Below are 21,558 nucleotides of genomic sequence, written 5' to 3'. Positions count from 1 at the left end.
AAAGGAGCATATAGTCAAAGCTATGGTCTTCCCAATAGTCTTGTACGGGTGTGAGAATTGGACCATAAAGAAGGTTGAATGCCAAAGAATTGATGCTTTCAAATTGTGGAGTTGGAGAAGACTCTTGAGAGTCCCTTGGACTGCTAGGAGATCAAACCCATCAATCCTAAAGGAAATCAATGCTAAATATTCATTGGAAGGACCGATGCTGAACCTGAAGCACCAATACTTTGGCCACCTGATCGAAAGAGCCAACTCATTGGAAAAGACCCTGGTGCTGGGAAAGACTAAAGGCAAAAGGAAAAGGGTGGTGGGACAGACGATGAGATGGTTAGATAGCATCACTGACTGGACATGAATTTGAGCAAACTCCAGAAGGTGGTGAAGGACAGGCAAGCCTGGTGTGCTGCAATCCATGGGGTTGCAAAGAGTCGGACACAACTTAGTGACTGCACAACAATGAATAATGGTAAAAAGACAAGAATAAGTAAATGTGTGCAATTTTACACAGAAGGGCAAGAAAACTTGCTGAGAAATTCACATTCTTATACAGGCTTGAAAGAGGCATGGGAGAAAACAACATGTCTTTGTGGAGCAAAAATCAACCTGTGTTCCTGGAGGAAAACTGGATTTTTCAGAATGCACTACCCATTTTTATTCTTTGTTAGATTTAATTTTTAAAAAATCTGTTAGTGCACGATGCTGGATGCTTGGGGATAAAAGCAATCAAGAGCTCTGATGAAAAAAAAAAATCTGTTAGTAATTTTGCAGGAGTAAGAATGCCTTGTGATTTTCCATTCTTCTAAACTTGTGTGCTTCAGGCATCCAGGTTGTTTTGTCCTTATGAAATGAGATAGAGGTTATCCTTTTCTCTATTTTCTAAAATCATACCTTTATTCTATTTTATTTTATTTTTCTGTTGTGTGCAGTCCTTCTCGAGTTGCAGTGAGCAGGGGCTAGTTTTTGTCGCAGTGCATGGGCTGCTCATTGCCGTAGCTTCTCTCATTGCGGAGCGCAAGCTCCAGGTGCACAGGCTTCAGTAGTTGCAGCAGGTAGGCTCAGGAGTTGTGGCTCCTGGGCTCAGTTCTCTGTGACACGTGCAATCTTTCCGGACCAGGGATCGAATTCTATGTCCTCTGCATTGGCAAGGGGGATTCTTATCCAATGGACCACCAGGAAAGTCCTTACCTTTATTCTTAATATTACCTCTTCCTTGATTGCTTAGAAGACCTTGCCTCAATTCTGTTTACTTAAGGTTGTATTTCCTCATTAGTTACGCTATTGCACAATTTAATTTGCACAGTGCTTCCTCATAATCAGTTTCCATTTTTATTCTCATAATTGATATCTAGTTTCATATGTGGTTGGAAAAGATGCTTGGTATAGTTTTTACCTTCTTAAATTTGTTGAGACATCTTTTGTGACCTGGCTGGTGATATATACTGGAGAATGTTCTATGTGCCCTTGAAATATAATACACATTGTATCACTACGTATAAAATAGACAAACAATATAGACCCATTATATGGCACAGGGAACTAACTCCACACAATATTCTGTAATAACTTGTATGGGGACAGATGTGATAAAGAATGGATATATATGTATATGTATAAATAAATCAGTTTGCAATATGTCTGAAACTAACACATTGTAAAACAACTATATCCCAATATAAAATAAAAAAAATTTTTTTAAGAATGTGTATTCTGTTGTTTTTGGATAGAATATCTTATAGATACATGTTGATTACCACTAGTCTAATATGTCATTTAAGGCCACTATTTCCTAATTGATTTTTCTGTGTGGATAATCTGTTTGCTGATGTATGTGAAGTGTTAAAGTCATCTACTATTATTGTTTTATTGTGAAATTCTGCCTTTATCTGTTATAGTTTGCTTTATATATTTAGATTCTTAAGTATTAGGTACATATATGTTAATGAGTATTATATCCTCTTCTTTCTTGATTTTCTGTCTTTATAATGTCCTTATTTGTCTTTTATTATAGACTTACTTTAATCTACTTTGTCTGATGTGAATATTGCTATACTAGCTTTCTTTTCAATTCTATTTTTATGGATATCTTTTCCATTCCCTCACTTTCAGTCTGTGTTCTTTAGCTCTGAAGTGAGTCTCTTGTAAGCAACTTATAGGTGGATCTTGTTATTTTATCCAATAAGCCGCCCTATATCTTTTGATTGGTGTATTTAGCTCATTGACATTTAAAGCTATTGATAGGTATGTTGCTATTGTTTAGTAGCTAAGTCATGTCTGAGTCTTTTATAACCCCATGGATGGTAGCCTCCAGGCTCCTCCATTCAAGGTATTTCTCAGGCAAGAATACTGGAGTGGGTTGCCATTTCTTCTCCAGGGGATGTTCCTAAGCTACTTGGGAACCCCTTTGATAGGTATGTACTTATTGCCATTTTGTTACTTGCTTTCTGGTTGTTTTTGTAGTTCTCTGTTCTTTTCATATTCCCTAAGTTTCTTCCCTTTTGGTGTGATGTTTTCATTTAGTGATATGCTTGTGTTCCTGTCTCTCTATTTTTTGGTATCAATAATCCAGCCACCAAGCCGTCACATAGCTTGGTTCAGTTCTCTCTGGGAGGCTTCTTTTGAAACTTTCTGTTGCTCTAAGCTCATAGTCATGGTTTCAAACACTGTCCATAACTCTTATGTTCACTCTCATTTCTCAATAACAAATCCCCACTTCTGCTTTAGTTTCTAAAATTTTATATCTCTTGTTTTTCTGTTATTTTATGTGTTTGAAGGAAGTGAGGTTAAAGTAGTAAGAGATGAAGTTACAACAATATCTTGTTTCCTGTTGGTTTTACTATATCCAGAAAATTGTATGTTAACACATTTCATACAGTAGCAGTGAACAATAGAGGAAATAAATTGATGTGTGCATGTTAAGTTGCTTCACTCGTGTCTGATTCTGTTTGACCCTATGGACTGTAGTTTGCAGACTCCTCTGTCCATGGGATTCCCCAAGCAAGAATACTGGAGTGGGTTGCCATGCCCTCCTCCAGGGGGTCTTTATGACCCAGGGATTGAACCCATGTCTCTTATGTCTCCTGTATTGGCAGGCAGGTTCACAAGCACATGAAAATATTGAATTCTTTAAAGACGAAAGATAGTTTAATTAATATTAATATGGGATACCAACCCCACTTATTAGATAATGGGTAAAATCTAACTAAATGAACTGAGAGTATGCTTGCACACTAGTGTTTTGCCTTGATCCTGTAACCTCTTACATTTCTATGAAAAACTTAGAAATGGACACGAGCAGAAAAGTAGACAGTGTACACTTGGCCTCACAGAGTCAAGAAAGCAGCCATCCTGAATTTTCCCATGTAGAATCTTCTTAAGTATTTGCACTCCCCTGGGATCACAGCAACATTAAATTGCTTGGTTAACAAGGAGCTTTGGAAATTGAATCTCTAGGGTTCAAGACTGCAATCTATCTGCTACCGCTTCTATCCACAGTTCTTTCCTTGGATATAAGCAGCACACAGACTCCTACCATAGATGACCCTTCCTGCCCAGGAGCTGGTGACTCACTCAGACCCTTTTCTTCCTAAGGACAGATCTTTGGTTTGGTATATCACAGATGTCAGACATCATTTCACTGCAATGCCAGCCAGGTAACCTAATGATCCTTAGTGAATGTTTGGAAATGAGGACAGGTATTTGGGTACAACTTTATCCTGAAAAAGCTATAAAAAGAGTACATACCCCAGATTTCCCTGGTGGCTCTGACAGTAAAGTGTCTGCTACAATGCCGGAGACCCGGGTTCAATCCCTGGGTTGGTAAGATCCCCTGGAGAAGGAAATGGAAGCCCACTCCAGTACTATTGCCTGGAAAACCCCATGGACAGAGGAGCCTGGTAGGCTACAGTCTATGGGGTCACAGAGAGTCGAACATGACAAGCAACTCCATTTTCCACTTTCCACTCCAGATGATTAGAACCAAGTCACTTTTCATAACTTATGTCATCTTCATACTTCTTTTTTATTTTGCATCAATAATTAAGCATCTCTGATTTATGAATACCAATAAATATTTTTAAAAACCAACCAAGGTGTTGGTAACCTTTTCTAGAACTGTTTATGCTCTGCTGTCATCAGCTTTGGGTATTTTTATTGTTACTCAGTCACTTAGTAATGTCTAACTCTGCAACCCCATGGACTGCATCATGACAGTTTCCTCTGTCCTCCACTATCTCCTGAAGTTTGCTCAAATTCATGTCCACTGAGTCAGTGGTGCTATCTAACCATCTCATCCTCTGCCACCCTCTTCTCCTTTAGCCTTCAATCTTTCCCAGCATCAGGTTCTTTTCCAATAAGTCAGCTCTTTGCATCATGTGGCCAAAGCATTGGAGCTTCAGCATCAGTCCTTCCAATGAATATTCAGGATTGATTTCCTTTAGGATTTTTTTTTTTACATAACACATAAATATGCATGCAGAAGGCTTTCCCTCCCCTCCCCACTCCTTTAGTTTCTTTCCATTCCCAAGATGGTTTATGCTTCTTGTAACACTACTGCTGCTTCCCTAGTGACTACACATTTTATTGTCTTGTTACCACATCTTATTCATCAGATTCATCAGCATCATGGAACCCAGAAACCAAACAGCTGTTTCTGAATTTCTTCTCATGAGACTGACAGAGAATGAAAAACTGAAGACCATCTTATTCAACCTGTTCCTGTCCATGTACCTGGTCACTGTCCTGGGAAACCTGCTCATCATCCTGGCTGTCATCTTTGACTCCCACCTCCACACCCCCATGTACTTCTTTCTCTCCCATCTGTCCTTTACAGACATTGGTTTAAGCACAACCATCATCCCAAAGATCCTGGTAAACATGCAAGCACAGAGTCAAAGAATCACTTACACGGGTTGCCTCACTCAGATCTGTTTTGTCTTGATTTTGGTTTGTTGGGAAAGTTTTCTCCTTGGAGCAATGGCCTATGACCGCTATGTGGCTATTTGTCACCCACTGAGGTACACAGTCATCGTGAACCCCCACCTCTGTGTTATGCTGACTCTACTCTCCTTGTTCATTAGCATTGGGAATGCCCTGCTCCACACTCTGATGGTGCTGCCACTGTCCTTCTGCAAGGAACTGGAAATCTCCCTCTTCTTCTGTGAAGTTGTTCAGGTCATCAAGCTTGCCTGCTCTGATACTCTCATTAATAATACTCTTCTTTATTTTGCAATTAGCCTATTAGGTGGCATTCCTGTTTTCGGAATCATTTTCTCTTATACTAAAATAATCTCCTCTATTTTGAGACAGTCATCAGTGGGTGGAAAGTATAAAACTTTTTCTACCTGTGGGTCTCACCTCTCAGTTGTGTCCTTATTCTATGGGACGGGTTTTGGAGTGTACATTTGTTCTGCAATTCCTGACTCTCCCAGGAAGACTGCAGTGGCTTCATTGATGTACACCGTGGTCACTCCCACGATGAACCCCTTCATCTACAGCCTGAGGAACAAAGACATGAAGGGAGCTTTGAGGAAACTCTTCAGTAGAGTACCTACTATTCTATGATTGTGTCATTTTCTAGGTCTCTGATGTTTGACATAAACTTCCCATTCTCTAATATAAGGTTTTGGTTAGAGCCAGTAGAAGCTGAATCTGAGGCAGAGGTTCATGGTATAGTAATTTTGTGGGGAAGTTCCCAGCATGAGGGAAGTGGGAAAAGGTGCGTAGGTCAAGGAAAGAATTTAAACAAGTCTGTGTACATGAAGAAATAGATTCTGCCTGCTTCCTTGGATGACACCATGTAAATTGTACCCCAGAGTAAAGCATATTTACAAGACATCGTGGTTGATCTTTCACACCTCAGTTCAGGGATCTTTAAGACCAGTCACTGGTAAATTGGACATATGTTAGGCAACATTAGCATCCATAACACTTGACTTCATTACCCATAAAATTTTGTGATTAGATTATCTCAGCAGTTTGAAATGATTGTGGAATATTTGAAGTTGATCAGTGAGGAAAATTTTCTTGCTAATAAAGAAATCCTGACTCTTAATATGCTCAAACAATAAAGATAATTATCTTTCATCACAAGGATTTCAGAGGCAGGAAATGTGCAGGAACAGGAAATTAGAGATTCATTCATTCCTCCATGAAGAGGCTTCATATTAGGTTGATTCCCCTCATGGACTCAGATGGCTGAAATAGATTCAGGCATATCTAGACATGATTACTGGAGACAAACAAAACTGACTGTCCTTCAATGAGTCTGTTGTTAATTGAAGTTCTATTTATAATAGATATTTCCATGGCATCACCCATAAGGTATTACCTTCAATCTTATCACTGAGAAATGGATCCTATGCCACCTACTTAATCCAATTCCTGATATTTGAAATTGATTATTCTTGAGCCTTATGCTTGCCATTTGTAGTTTAATTACTGCTGGAAAGTTAATCTCTATAAGAACAATAAACACTTAGGACAATGCCTCAATAAAATTTAAGTAGTGTTATTGTGTTTCATAAGTTTCCTATACCCTTGAGTCCTTGTATTTTTTCCATTGTTTCAGCAATTTGATTTTTAAAAATTTTTACCTTTTATTGTGGACCACTTTTAAAGTCTTTACTGAATTCATTACAATATTGCTTCTGTTTTATGTTTTGGGTTTTTTGGCCACAATGCATTTGGGATCTTATCCCCCCCAAGCAGTATTGAATCCCCATCACCTGCAAAAGTCTTAACCACTGGAATTCCAGGGAAGTCTTTGATTTGTTTTCTTTTATTCTTATATTTATCAGGTTTTCCCTGATAAATATTTGAGTAATATAATAAAATAAATCATTGTTTTGTAGGCAGGGAAAATGTTTTTAATCTTCCTCTGGCATCTTATTTGCTATGAAATTTTTCATTGGCTTATTCCTAAGAATGTATCTGTTTTCACTTTTCTTTTAGTCATCTTTTTTTATTTTTAGTTTTTTATTTTAATTAATTTATTTTTTAAAGTGAAGGATAATTGCTTTATAGAATTTTGTTGTTTTCTGTCAAATATCAATAAGAATCAGTCATAGGTATATATATGTCCCCTCCCTCTCAAACCTTCCTCCCATCTCCCTCCCCATCCCACACCTCTAAATTATTACAGAGCTCCTGTTTGAGTTATTGCTGTGTTTCTTACACATTTTGGTAGAGTCAACACAGAGGAACATCATTGAATAAATTTAACTGTGTCATGGATGTCTTAGTGTATTGCGTTTAGTCTTAGGGCTCTCATGGAAAACTTCTTCATGTGTCTCTATGAGGAAAGTTATTCTATGAAGAACTACTTTCCTTTGACAAAGAGATATTGAGAGTAAGACAAGAGAGAAGAAAAGGGAAGTAGAGAAGATCAGTGAGATCACCTTCCCAGAAGGACGAAAATTTGAGGCCATCAGTCAGAACCACATTGGGTGAGGTGGTAGAAACAGTGGAACTGTCGAGGGAGAGTGCAGGGATTGGTGAGGAACTTTATTTATTTTTTTTTTTTTATTTTTTGTGAGGAACTTTAACAAGGTGAAGAACCTTGTTCACTGTAGATTGTGGTTAGTTGCGTCTGATTCTTTGTAACTCTTCGGATTGTAGTGTACCAGTCTCCTCTGTCCTTGGGATTTTTCATGCAAGAATACTCGAGTGGGTTGCCATTCCTCCTCCAGAGGAATCTTCCCGACCCAGGGATCAAGCCTGTGTTTCCTCAATCTCCTGCATTGCAGGCAGATATCTTTACCCACTGAGCCACTGGGGAAGCCAGAGGGGTCGTTTTACTTTCAGCACCACAACTGGGAAACAGCTCCCTGCTTGGCCCTCTTGTTAACTCCAGAGCTTCCTTCATTGAGGTTCACAAAACAGCTGCAGATTTGAATAACGTTAGACCTTAGTTCATACTGAGAGTTCCCTGATCTTTAGCAAGAACTGTGGATTTCGAGCCTCAGGGGAATGGGGCATGTGAAGGATGAGAGAATTTTTAATAAACATTTTGTGAGACTATGATGACCTGAGATGCATAACTTTCATATGAGGACTTGGGGAAATATATTATAATTACATTTAGAATTGGAAATACAGAAGGATCTTTCCTCAGTTTTACTCATTAAAGTAGCATATGCAAAGTGGTGCTTAAAGTCCATGTGTAGTTCTGTGAGAATGGTAACATAATAGCCATGCATGTACCTACCCGATCCTGAAATTAAATAAATAAAACAATCCCTTAATTATAGAATGCAATTTTTCTCCCACCTACATCACACTCTCCCCTCCCAGTGACAAACAAAATCTTGACTTTTTAATTGTTTTTCTTTCATTTGATCTTCTGTTAGGTTGACTCCTGTGAATTTGCCATTATTTGATCATGTTTGCACCATAAAACTGACAATAGGATGAAATATCACTGTCTGATCACCTCTGTATGTATTCCTTTGCAATTTATAACTTGATGACTCATTAAAATTTAATTGTTATGCTTTAACCTTTTATCTTGATTTTTTCCTCATTATTGTACTTGGGAGATTTCAATGTTATCTTGGAGTGTATCAGTAAATAATTAATTTGCAATATGCTGTATATTTACATTGTGTTTGGAGACTTCAAAATAGATATTTTTTATCATATTGATGGAAATTTTGTTTGTAGCTAATTTTATGCTGTTATGAGTAAATCTGAGTATTCTTTTCTATTTCTCATGGTAGCATGAGGGGATCCATATCGTCATCAACACGTTTTCATTTATAGTAACAATGTAAAAATTACTTCATCAACAGACATACCTCTTATTATTACATAACTGAGAGGCTTTTGATGCATTTATTTTCTTTCAAATATCTAATTGTGATAGACCTACTGAGTTGTTCATAATTTTCTCATTAATTCATATGAGCTTTTTTTTTTTTTACATAATCAAGATATTAGTGTTAGTTATACAAAATCAACCCTGACTATTCATTGGAAGGACTGATGCTAAAGCTGAAGCTCCAATGCTTTGGCCACCTGATGCAAAGAGCCAACTCATTGGAAAAGATCTCTGACGCTGGTAAAGATTGAAAGCAAGAGGAGAAAAGTGAGGCAGAGGATGAGATTGTTAGATAGCATCACCAACTCAATGGACGTGAATTTGGGCAAACTCCAGGAGATAGTGGAAGACAGAGGAGCCTGGCGTGCTGCAGTTCTTGGGGTCACAAAGGGTTGAACACAACTTAGCAGCTGAACAACAAAAACCATACCAACTGCAAAATTATTTCTTAAGTGTATGACTTCTTTTTGAATATCCTGTACAGTTTTATTTTGTATGAACACAAGTGCATTGTTTTAGTTGCATAGTTAATAGCTGTTAATACTTTACATAATGGCATCACTTAACAGGTCTTATTTATGAAAACAACAGAGTTTCCCTGGTAGTACAGCTGGTAAAGAATCTGCCTGCAATGCAGGAGACCCCTGTTCGATTCATGGGTCAGTAAGATCCCCTGGAGAAGGGATAGGCTACCCATTTCAGTATTCTTAGGCTTCCCTGCTGGCTCAGCTGGTGAGGAATCCACCTGCAATGCAGGAGACCTGGGTTTGAATGAAAACAATAGTACTTCAGTCTGAAGAATTCCCAGTCTTGGCTTTTACATTTGAAATATGAATTTAGTTTTCCCTTTGATGTTAAGCAGGATCCAAATTCATTTTTATGTACCTGTATAAACTTCCCATTTATGTATAGATTTCTTTATGGATTCTATCTTCTGGTCAATAGGTCTTCTATTTATCCCTGAGCCAATATAAAACATTTTAATTATTCTAGCTCACTAGACTAATAAAAATAAATTTATTGTGATAACAGAGAAGCTTCAGACTCTGTTGATTACAATCACAAGGTACATTGTGTCATAACTTGAGTGCTTCTCTGATAACTTATGATGCAGTGTAAAAACATTGGTAATCAAGGGCCAGAATTTCAATGAATTGCCCATTATAATGAGGTCAGAATATTCAATCTACTACTTTGGGAAAAATGATACTGAAATTCTATAAAGGGAATGGAAAATGCCTATCACATGCTCAGTCTATTTTTAAAATTTTAGTAAAATATATAACATAAAATTTCCAATCTTAATGATTTTTAAGTGTGCAGTTTTGTGGCATAATTGCATTCATCATGTTATGCTGTCATCACCAAGATTTGTTTCCACGTGTTTTTCATCATCTCAAACTCTCCCCCAACCTCAGTCCCTGGCAAACTGTAGTCTAATTTCTGTTTCTATAAATGTTTCTACTCTAGCCATTGCATATAAATGGAATGATACAATAAATGTTTTTTTTTTCTTTTTCAATTTCCTCTTGTTAAGAAGCTATTTTTTTTCTTTATTGGATTTGTTACAATATTGCTTCTCTTTTTTTAAAGTTTTGGTTTTATGGCTGTGAGGCATGTAGGATCTTAGCTCCTCAACCAGGGGTCAAACCCACACCCCCTGTGCTGATGGACAAAGTCATAACCACTGAACTATCAGGGAAGTCTGTCTTTTTCAATTTCTTACTGTGAAGTTTTTCAAACATACAGGAAAGTTGAAAGAATGATATAGTGAACACCCATTTGCCCACCACCTACATTGAATAGTTAACTTTTTTGCGATATTTGCTTTATTGATCTATGTACACTAGTTTTTTCTTTTTTGTTGTGTTAAAATACACATAACATAAAATTTACCACCTGAACCATTTCTGAGTTCACAGTTTAGTAGTGTTAATCATAAGAACATTTTAGTCTTGCAAATCAGAAACTCTATTCTCTTAAAATAAGAATTCTCCTTTTCTGCCTCTTCACAGACCTAGATAACTACTGTTCTATTTTCTACTTCTACGAATTTCAGTACTTTAGACGGTTCATATAAATGAAATCTGTCTTTTTGTGACTGACTTGTTCCACTTAGCCTAATGTTCTCAATTCTCATCCATATTGTTGCATATGGCAAAATTTCTTTCCTTTCCAAGACGGAATAATATTCCATTGTCTGTAAATAGCACATTTTGTTTATCCATTCATCCATTGGGTCGCTCCCACTTCCTGATTATTATAAATTGTGCAACTATGAACGCTCGGCTGGTAAAGAATCTGATTGCAATGAGGGAGACCCCGGTTCGATTCCTGGGTTGGAAAAATCCGCTGGAGAATGGACAGGCTATCCATTCCAGTATTCTTGGGCTTCCCTGATGGTTAAGCTGGTATAGCTGGTAAAGCTGCAAAAGAATCTGCCTGCAATGTGGGAGACCTGAGTTCAATCCCTGGGTTGGGAAGATCCCCTGGAGAAGGAAACAGCTACCCATTCCAGTATCCTGGCCTGGAGAATTCCACAGACTGTACAATACAGGGGGTCAAAAAGAGTTGGACACAACTGAGCCACTTTCACTTTCATGAACAAGTTCAGTTCAGTTCAGTCACTCAGTCCTGTCTGACTCTTTTTGGGTGTATGTGTGAGTTAAGGTTTATTTGGGACAAAATGAGAAGTATAGCCCCAAAGACAGCATTTCAGATAGCTGAGAAACTGCTCCAAAGAGGTAGAGGGGAAGGTCAGTGTTACATATGATTTTAGTGAAGAGGGTACATGCAGTCAAGCACACATTTTGGCAGAGGCTTGCTGCTAGTCTCATGTCCGACTTTACAACCCCAGGGACTGCAGCACGCCAGGCTTCCCTCTCCACCACAAACTGCCAGAGCTTACTCAAACTCATGTACAAAGTTGTGGAAATGTCTCTTAGAATCTTAATTTAAAATTTTTAAAGAATCATTATTTTTTAAGTCTTTATTGAATTTGTTACAGTGTTGCTTCTGTTTTATGTTTTGGCTTTTTATGGCCATGAGGCATGTTGCATCTCCATGAGAGATGGAGACCATGAGGTCTATGGAGGAGATAAGGGTTTGATCCCTGTGGTAAGATCCCTGGTCGGGGAGCAAAGATTTCCACCCCCACCATGCCTCGCAGCCAAAAAAAAACAAAAACATAAAAATAGAAGCAATATTGTAGCAATAGCAAATTTCCACCTGGGCCCTTGACAGCTAAAATTTTAAATCTTTATATCATGTGTATTTTTCTGTTATTTTATGTGTTTGGAGCAAATGATGTTAAGAAGGTAAGGGATGACATTACTAATGCCATCTTTTCTCTTGTTAGTTTTAATATATTAAGAAAATTGTAGGTTAATATAGGCCATATTGTAGCAGTGATAAATCCATAGATACATGAAAATATTTAATTCCGTAAAGATGAAAAATAGTTTAATCAATATTAATGTGGAGTACCACCTCCACCTATTAGATAATGGATAAATCTATATAAATGTACTCAGATTACACTTGCCCCCTATTGTTTTACCATGACTTTTTAACTGCTTATGAGTCTATGAAAAACTAAGGAATGGACATGAGCAGGTACAGATGTTGAAAAGTGGGTAGTCTGTACTTAGCCTGAATTTCTGCAGTATAGAGTCTTTTTATTTACTTGTTTGTTTGCTTATGATTTCACTGTGTCTTCATTGCTGCACACAATCTTTCTCTAGTTGTGGCGAGCAGGAGCTCTTCTTCGTTGCAGTGCACAGGCTTCTCATTGTGGTGGCTTCTCCTGTTGCAGACACAGTCTCTAGGTGCATGGGCTTCAGTAGTTGTGGCTCATGGGCTCTAGAGCACAGGTTCAGTAGTTATGGTACATGGACTTAGTTGCTCAGCGGCATTTGGGACTGTACCAGATCAGAGATCTAACCCGAGTCCCCTGCGTTAGCAGACAGATTATCCATTGTACACCAGGGAAGTCCCAGTGTAGAGTGTTGACCTACAGGTTTGCACTGTCCTGGGATCACAATGACAATAAATTGACTGGTTAATAAGGAGCTTTGGAAATTGAATCTCCGGAGTTCCAGACTGCATGAGTTCCATCTGCCTGTGACCATCTCAATCAACAGTTCTTTCTCAGAAAAGAAACAGCACACCTGAGACTCCTCATAACAGATCCCTCCTGTCCAGGAGCTGGTGACTCACTCAGACCTTCTGTTCTTTCTAAGGACAGCTCTTCCAAACCAGACACGTGAAGCATCATTCCACTGTGATGTCAGCCAGGTAACCTAACCTCCCTCTGTCAATGTTTGGAAATTATAGCAAGTATTTTGCAATAGGTACATCCAGGGGAAGCTGTGAAGAGCGTACATATATTAGATGATCACAGCCAAGTCATCCATGGGTCTCCTGCCAAACTGTTTGTCATCTTCTTCAATATTTCCTTGTACTTTGCACCAGTACTCAAAAACCTTTCATTTATTAATACTTTACTGAGTCCCTGCTATGACAAGGACCACTTCTTCCTGAGTAGAAAGTTGCCCATTCTCAGTGAGGGTGATTTTGAAGAATTGTCTGACATTTCTTTGTGTTTCTTTAATATGGGAGGTGTGCAAAAAAAGTTGATAAATTTCACCTTATCAGCCCATTCCTGGTCCTTGACACACCTAGGAATTATCTCTGTTGTTTGAGTCTGAGGTCACTGGGGATTCAGACAGAATCTTCAACTGCCTCCCTAGTCTGTTTCTTCTTATAAAATTACCAAATGTTTTAAATAATCAGAGCAGCATAGATATCAATAGAATGTTGTTGCTCAGTTACTCAGAGAAGGCAATGGCAACCCCACTCCAGTACTCTTGCCTGGAAAATTCCATGGGCGGAGGAGCCTGGTAGGCTGCAATCCATGGGGTCGTAAAGAGTCGGACATGACTGAGTAACTTCACTTTCACTTTTCACTTTCATGCATTGGAGAAGGAATGGCAACCCACTCCAGTGTTCTTGCCTGGAGAATCCCAGGGACGGGGGAGCCTGATGGGCTGCCATCTACGGGGTCTTACAGAGTCGGACACGACCTAAGTGACTTAGCAGCAGCAGCTCAGTTGCTACCTTATGTAACTCTTTTGCAATCCCATGGACTATAGCCCACCAGACTCTTCTGTCCATGTGATTTCCAAGGCAAGAATACTGGAGTGGGTTGCCATTTCCTTCTCCAGGGGATCTTCCCAAAGCAGGGATCGAACTTGTGTCTCCTGCATTGCAGGTGGGTTCTTTACCAGTGAGCCACCACGAAAATCCTATAGATAGACTACTACAAGTTACCCGTGTCAGATTCATGTTGATGTATGGCAAAACTAATACAATATTGCAAAGTAATTAGCCTCTAATTAAAATAAATAAACTTAAATTTAAAAAAAAAAAACAGTCACCTCTTAACCATTTCCAGGTTTAATTTTGATTATTGACTGTTATATCAGCTTTAGGTTCTTTTTACAGTAACAGAAAATTATGCACCAGAAGACTTTCCTTTCTCACCACCCTCCATTAGTCCCCTTCCCTTCCCAGGGTGCTTTCTTCCTCTTGTGATAGACCTGCTGCTTGTCTAGGGATGATATATTTTATTTTCTATTTCATCTTTTTCATCAGATTTATCAATAACATGGAGCTCAGAAACAAAACGGGTGTTTCAGGATTTCTTCTCATGGAAGTGACAGAGGATCCAAAACTGCAGTCCCTTGTCTTCAGCCTGTTCCTGTCCATGTACCTGGTCACTGTGCTGGGAAACCTGCTCATCATCCTGGCCATCAACTATGACCCCCACCTCCACACCCCCATGTACTTCTTCCTCTCCAATCTATCCTTTACTGACATCTGTTTAAGTACAACCACAATCCCAAAGATGCTGATGAACATCCACACACGGAACCAAAGCATCACTTACGCAGGCTGCCTCACACAGGTCTGCTTTGTCCTGGTGTTTGCAAGTTTGGATAGTTGTATTCTTTCAGCAATGGCCTACGATCGCTATGTGGCCATTTGTCATCCACTGAGGTACACTGTCGTCATGAACTCTCGTCTCTGTTGCTTGTTGATTCTTCTTTCTCTGTTTACTAGCATTGTGGATGCCCTACTCCACAGTCTGATGCTCTTGCAGCTGTCCTTCTGCACAGATCTTGAAATCCCCCTCTTCTTCTGTGAAGTTGTTCAGGTCATCAAGCTTGCATGCTCTGATACCCTCATCAACAAAATCCTGATATATTTTGCATCTAGCATATTAGGTGGTATTCCTGTGTGTGGAATCGTTTTCTCTTATATTCAGATAGTGTCCTCTGTGTTGAGAATAGCATCAGTAAGTGGAAAGTATAAAGCTTTTTCCACCTGTGTGTCTCACCTCTCAATTGTGTCCTTATTTTATGGGACAGCTTTTGGTGTGTACGTTAGCTCTACTTTTAGTAATTCCTCCAGAAACACTGCGGTGCTTTCAATGATGTACACTGTGGTCCCTCAAATGATGAACCCCTTCATCTATAGCCTGAGAAACAGGGATGTGAAAGGTGCCTTGAGGAAACTTGTCAGTATCTAGGACATCTTTTCTTCTGGGATATCTCATTTGCTTTGCACTGGGGTTTCTGGAATGAGTCAGAGTGATAGAAAAGCTGGGCAAGCCAGAATGTTTGCCTGGTTCTTTCACCACCAAATTCTTTGAAAATAACTATGTAACATAATGAAAAGTTCATTTTTACTTTGGGTTTTGATTGCTATGAGAACCTTAGCTTGACTATATGGAGTATGACTGCTTCTAAGAAGTTCACCCTTATAAGCGCTACTTAGGACAATGCCTGGTGCCTAGTAAGTACACAATAAAGTTAACTAGTATCACCGTGTTCCATACTTGGCTATATTCATCAGTTTTGTAAACTTAATGTTCTCACATATTTTTATCACTTGCCTCAGCAACAAGATTAGTTTTCCTTCATGTTATGTTTATCAGCTGCTTTTTCTAATCTGCATAATGAAATAAAATAAGTTGTGTTCAGGTACTCAGGGTAATTATTGATAATCTTCTAACATCTTATTTGCTTTGAGCTTTCTCGTTGGCCTATTTATAAGAATGTGTCTGAGTTTTCAGTTCTCTCCTCAATCATCTTATATTGCTGTACTTCTTACATGCCACTGGTGGAATCTGAAAAAAAAACAACATTAAAATGGATTGTATCATTGATGTCATAGAGGACTGGTTGCAGTCTTGGGGATCTTAATGCAAAACTTTTTTTTCTATTTTAATTGTATTTGTTTATTTTTTACTGCACAGGGTCTGCTTTGCTTTGCACAGGCTTGCTCTAGCTGCAGCCAGCGGGGGCTGCTCTTCATTATGATGCTAGGACTTCTCATTGTGGTGGTTTCTTTTGCTGAGGAGCACAGGCTCTAGGCTTCAGGAGTTGCAGCATATGGGCTCAGTAGTTTTGGCTTTCTGGCCCTAGAGCACAGGCTCATTAGTTGTGGTACATGGGCTCAGTAGTTGTGGTACACAGGCTTAGTAGTTCCATGGCACATGGAACCTTCCCAGACCAGAGATCGAACCCATGTCCTCTGCATTGGCAAGAGGACTCTTTTTTTTTAATTAATTTATTTTTAACTGAAGGATAGTTGCTTTACAGAATTTTGTTGTTTTCTGTCAAACGTCAACATGAGTCAGCCATAGGTATACATATGTCCCGTCCTCTTGAACATCCCTCTCATCTCCCTCCCCATCCCACCGCTCTAGGTTGATACAGAGCCCAGCAGGAGGATTCTTATCCGCTGTACCACCAGGGAAGTCCAATGCAAAGCATTTTAATGTGTCTTTATGAGGAAATTTATTCTATGGTGAACTATATTCTTTTGAAATGGAGATGTTGAATTAAAGACAAGAAAGGAAAAAAAGGGGGGATTTGATAAGGATAGTGACATTACTTTTCCTATGAGCATAAAAAAGCAGGGCCATAAGTTAGAATTATCTCTGTGAGGATGCAGGTGAAACAATGGAGATCTCAAAGGAGAGCTGAAGGAGTGACTGCGGAAACTTCTGTTCTCCTCATTGGTGGTTGAAGGGTTGTTTTATTTTCAGCACCAAAACTGGAGAACAGCTCCCTGGCTGCCACACAAGCAGAGCTTCCCCCACAGAACAGATGCAGAAGTAGTTCACCTGGGACTTCCCCGGTGGTCCAACGGTTAAGAATCCACCTGACAATGCAGGAGACATGGGTTCAATCCCAGGAAAACCCCACATGCTTAGAGGTAACTAAGCCGCTGCACCACACTTACTGAGCCCATGCCCTAGAACCCACGCTCCACAACAGAATGCGCTGCAATAAGAAGGCGGTGCACCGCAACTAGAGGGTAGTCCCCGCTCGCTGCAACTCGAAAAAGTCCATGCACAACAACGAAGACCCAGCACAGCCAAAAATAAATGAATGAAAGTGTGAAAATGTTAGTTGCTCAGTCATGTCCAACTCTTTGTGACCCCATGGACTATAGCCCGCCAGGCTCCTCCATCTATGGGATTTTCCAGGCAAGAATACTGAAGTGGGTTGCCATTTCCTTCTCCTGAGCATCTTCCCCATCCAGGGATCGAACCTGGGTCTCCCCATTGCAGGCAGACTGTTTACCATCTTTTAATATAAAAAGAATCAGATCATCTGAGACCTTTGTACTAAGATTTCTCTGACCTCCAGCAAGAACTACTGACTTTGAACCTCTGGGGGAGACTTGTGGAGAACCTGCGTTCATTTTTACACCCATAACTCTGATATTTTTCAAAAAGTATGACCCATTTTTATTTAAAAGTTGAAAGAATTTTTAAAACTTTTACATTGAATGAAAATTTTTAATAGGCACTATGAGATTCTGAAGACCTCTGAAATCTGAGATGCTTGACTTCAATATTAAACAACATGGGAGAATATGTTTAGAATTATGAAGATAGCAGGCCTTTCCCCAACTTCTTAAATATAGTATATGCTAAGTAGTGCATAAGATTTATCTGTAGTTTTGAAAGAATAGATAAGAACATGATATGAACCTATATATAAGGGTTAAAAATACAGCAATGTCATTACGACAGAATCCACCTGAAGTGTTTCACAGTCACAACACTCTCTCCTCTTCCAGTACAAACACTACCCTTAACTAACTTTCTTTGAAATTATTCTTTTGGGTTGAATCCTATGAAATTGCCAATATTTTATCATATTTGTCCTATGAAACTGGCAATAGAATTAAATTTCATTGTATTATCTCCCCAATATATGTTCCTGCCCAATTTATAAATTGACTTCTTTTCAAACTTATTGGAAGTTTAATATAATGTATGAGTTTTTTAATCTCGATTGCTTCTCTCATTATGGCACTTTGAGATTTAATCAAGTTGTTGGGCATATCAGTAACAAATTTATTTCTAATCCTTTGTATTTCAACATTATGTATGGTGACTTTTCAAAGTAAGCATCCTGCCCAATATTGATGAAAACTTTGTTTGTTATTGTTTTTTTTTTTCACTATTAAAAATAAACCTGAGTATTCTTGTATATATTTCTTGGTGGAAATGAGACAAGTTTTATGTTTGCAATGAAATTACTGAGTGTAAGTGGGTATGAATGTTCCTTTGAGTTGTACCAAAGAGTTCTCCTAAGTGACGGAAACAAGTACACACACTTTCTGATGAAGGCTTGGTGATCTGTATCACAACTGATACACTTTCAAGTAAACTGATAACCTAATGTAAAAATCATTTCATTAATTGACATATCTCTTTTTATTTGGTTGAGAGTTTTTTCCACATATTAATTTCTCTTTCTTGTAAATATATGTTTGTGATATCTCAAATGAGTTCTCTTTTTTATCTTTTTTTTAATTTTTATTTATTTATTTGGCTGTGCTTGGTCTTAGTTGTGGCATTTGGGATCTTTAGTTGCAGCATTTGGGATCCAGTTCCCTGATCCGGGATTGAACACAGGCCGCCTGCATTGGGAGCTTGGAGTCTTAGCCACTGGACCACCAGAAGTCCTTCTTTTTCTTTTTAATTCACATAAGTTCTTTATATAATTTCAACCCACACTCCCCTAAAATACACCAAAATGTACAGTGAAACTATCATGAAGAGATTAGAAAAGATGGTTGTGAAAGCTAAAAAAAAAAAGGAGTATCAGACTTTTATGTGTTGACCACAGACAATTGTCAGGAAATAAATTATTATCTGCTATAGAAATATACACAGTGAAAATTAAGTTTGAGGAGACATTAGTGACTGTTGAAGAGAAAAACTCCTGAGAGTTTCCAATTTTATAATAACATTTAGAGATATACTAATTATATGCACATATATAACTATATTTTCACATATAAACTTGGTATTAGACTTTGTGATGTAACTAATTAGGTAGAGATTCCTTTGCTCATATTGCAAAAAGGAAAACTGGAATCCAATTAGAGAACGATGATGTGCTCATATTTAAAGAATTAGAAAAGGAGGTGAGCAGACTCAGATGGAAAAAACTACAAGGTATACAACTGGTCTCATAGGATCAGGAAAGCAGCTACTCTGATTCCTCCTTTCCAGAGTCTTGGCCTTTACAGATTTGCACTGCCCTGGGATCACAGTGACAATCAAATTGTTTGGCTAATGAGGAGCTTTGGAAATTGAACCTCTAGGGATACAGAGACAGTATACTGCCTGTGACCACCTCATTCAACAATGCTTTCTGTGAAAAGTTACAGCACACCTAAGCCTACTCCCATCCGTGATCCCTCTTGCCCAGGAGCTCTGGTCTCACTCAATCCTTCTGCCATTCCCGAGGACACATCTCCTATGTGGCAAGTCAAAGAAGACATCGAGCATCATTCCACTGTGATGCCAGCCAGGTATCCTAACGTCTCTCAGTGAGTGTTTGGACGTGAAGTCAGGTATTATGCAACAGGCTCATCCAAGGGAAGCTGTGAGGAGAGTACCTACATCAGACGGTTTAGAACTAAGCCACCCACAGTCCTCCTGTCTGTCAGTCATCTTCTTCACGTGTTTCTTTGTACGTGGCACCAATGTTAAAGCATCTCTCATTTACTCATATTGTACTCACTCTACTATGACCAGGAGCATCTCTTTCTGAGGAGAAATCTGTCTTTTTTAAATCAGGTGGACTGTTATCATTCTCTAACATTCACTTGCAATCTTGTGGTAAGAAAATTGGTAAAGCTCACCTTATCATGCTATTGCTGGTTCGTGACATAGCCGTGTATTACCTCAATTGCCTGCCTCTGAGGTCTCAGGGGATCCAGATAAAATGTTCAAGCAGCCTCTCCCTGTTTCTCGTCATAAAATGGCCAGGTTTTAAATAGCTAAAACAATATACACAGTGTAATTTTTTAATGACACCTGTTAACCCTTTCCAGAATTAACATTTGTTGATGCTGCTATGTCAGCTTAAGGTTTTTTTAACTGAAAAAAAGGTTTTAAAGAAACAGAATAATTCACATACACAAGATGCACTTTTTTTTTTTTTTTTTTTGCCACACCACACAGCATGGGGGATCTTAGCTCCCTTAACAGGGATGGAACCCATGCCCCCTGCACTGGAAGGGCAGAGTCTCAACCACTGGACTGCCAGAGAAGTCCCAGGCACATCTTTTTAATTGCCCTCTTTCAATCTGCTTCCCTTATTCTTTAGATGTTTTTGCTTCTGGTGACACTCTTCCTTCTAGTCTAGAAAACACACGTTTGATTGTATTATCATTCCACCTTTTCCATCAGATTTATCAACAGTATGGAACAGAGGAATAAAACACATGCTTCAGATTTTCTTCTCATGGAAGTGACAGAGGATCCAAAGCTGCGGTCCTTCCTTTTCAGCCTCTTCTTGTCCATGTATCTGGTCACAGTCCTGGGAAATCTGCTCATCATCCTAGCCGTCAGCTCTGACTCCCACCTCCACACCCCCATGTACTTCTTTCTCTCCAATCTGTCTGTTAACGACATCTGTTTAACCACTACCACAATCCCAAAGATGCTAGTGAACATCCAAACACAGAATCAGAGCATCACTTATACAGGCTGCCTCACGCAGATCTGCTTTGTCCTGGTGTTTGCTAGTTTGGAAAGTTCTCTCCTTGCAGTAATGGCCTATGACCGGTATGTGGCCATTTGTCACCCACTGAGATATAGTGTTATCATGAGCCCCCGCCTCTGTGGGCTGGTGATCTTACTCACCCTGTTTATTATTATTATGGATGCCCTGCTCCACACTCTGATGCTGTTACAGCTGACCTTCTGCACAGACCTGGAAATCCCCCTCTTCTTCTGTGAAGTTGTTCAGGTCATCAAGCTTGCATGTTCTGATACCTTCATTAACAATATCCTGATATATTTGGCAACTAGCATATTTGGGGGTATTCCTGTGTGTGGAATCATTTTCTCTTATATTCAGATAGTGTCCTCTGTCTTGAGAATGCCATCAGCAAGTGGAAAGTATAAAGCGTTTTCCACCTGTGGGTCTCACCTCTCAGTTGTGTCCTTATTCTATGGGACAGGTTTGGGGGTGAACATTAGTTTTGCTCTTACTAACTCTTCCAGAAACACTGCCGTGCTTTCAATGATGTACACTGTTGTTCCTCAAATGATGAACCCCTTCATTTATAGCCTGAGGAATAGGGACATGAAAGAAGCCTTGAGGAAACTCATTGTTAAGACTCCTTTTCTGTGA

General features: G+C 39.0%; 3 protein-coding genes across 3 annotated transcripts; all 3 read left to right on the top strand.

Moving 5' to 3' along the window:
- Positions 1-4,590: 4,590 nt before the first annotated feature.
- On the top strand, positions 4,591-5,562 carry LOC133251964 (olfactory receptor 7G1-like). The gene has a single exon (XM_061424733.1). It carries the CDS (start codon positions 4,624-4,626, stop codon positions 5,560-5,562), a length of 939 nt encoding a protein of 312 aa, XP_061280717.1. The 5' UTR covers positions 4,591-4,623.
- An 8,924-nt stretch (positions 5,563-14,486) lies between these two features.
- On the top strand, positions 14,487-15,410 carry LOC133251883 (olfactory receptor 7G1-like). The gene has a single exon (XM_061424632.1). The coding sequence runs from the start codon at positions 14,487-14,489 to the stop codon at positions 15,408-15,410; it is 924 nt and encodes a 307-aa protein (XP_061280616.1).
- Positions 15,411-20,622: 5,212 nt separating this feature from the next.
- On the top strand, positions 20,623-21,558 carry LOC133251881 (olfactory receptor 7G1-like). The gene has a single exon (XM_061424631.1). The coding sequence runs from the start codon at positions 20,623-20,625 to the stop codon at positions 21,556-21,558; it is 936 nt and encodes a 311-aa protein (XP_061280615.1).

The sequence above is a fragment of the Bos javanicus genome, chromosome 7, assembly GCF_032452875.1.
Source record: "Bos javanicus breed banteng chromosome 7, ARS-OSU_banteng_1.0, whole genome shotgun sequence".
Classification (NCBI taxonomy): domain Eukaryota; kingdom Metazoa; phylum Chordata; class Mammalia; order Artiodactyla; family Bovidae; genus Bos; species Bos javanicus.
Note: the sequence above shows the minus strand (reverse complement) of the source record. Positions and strands in the feature narration are given on the sequence as shown.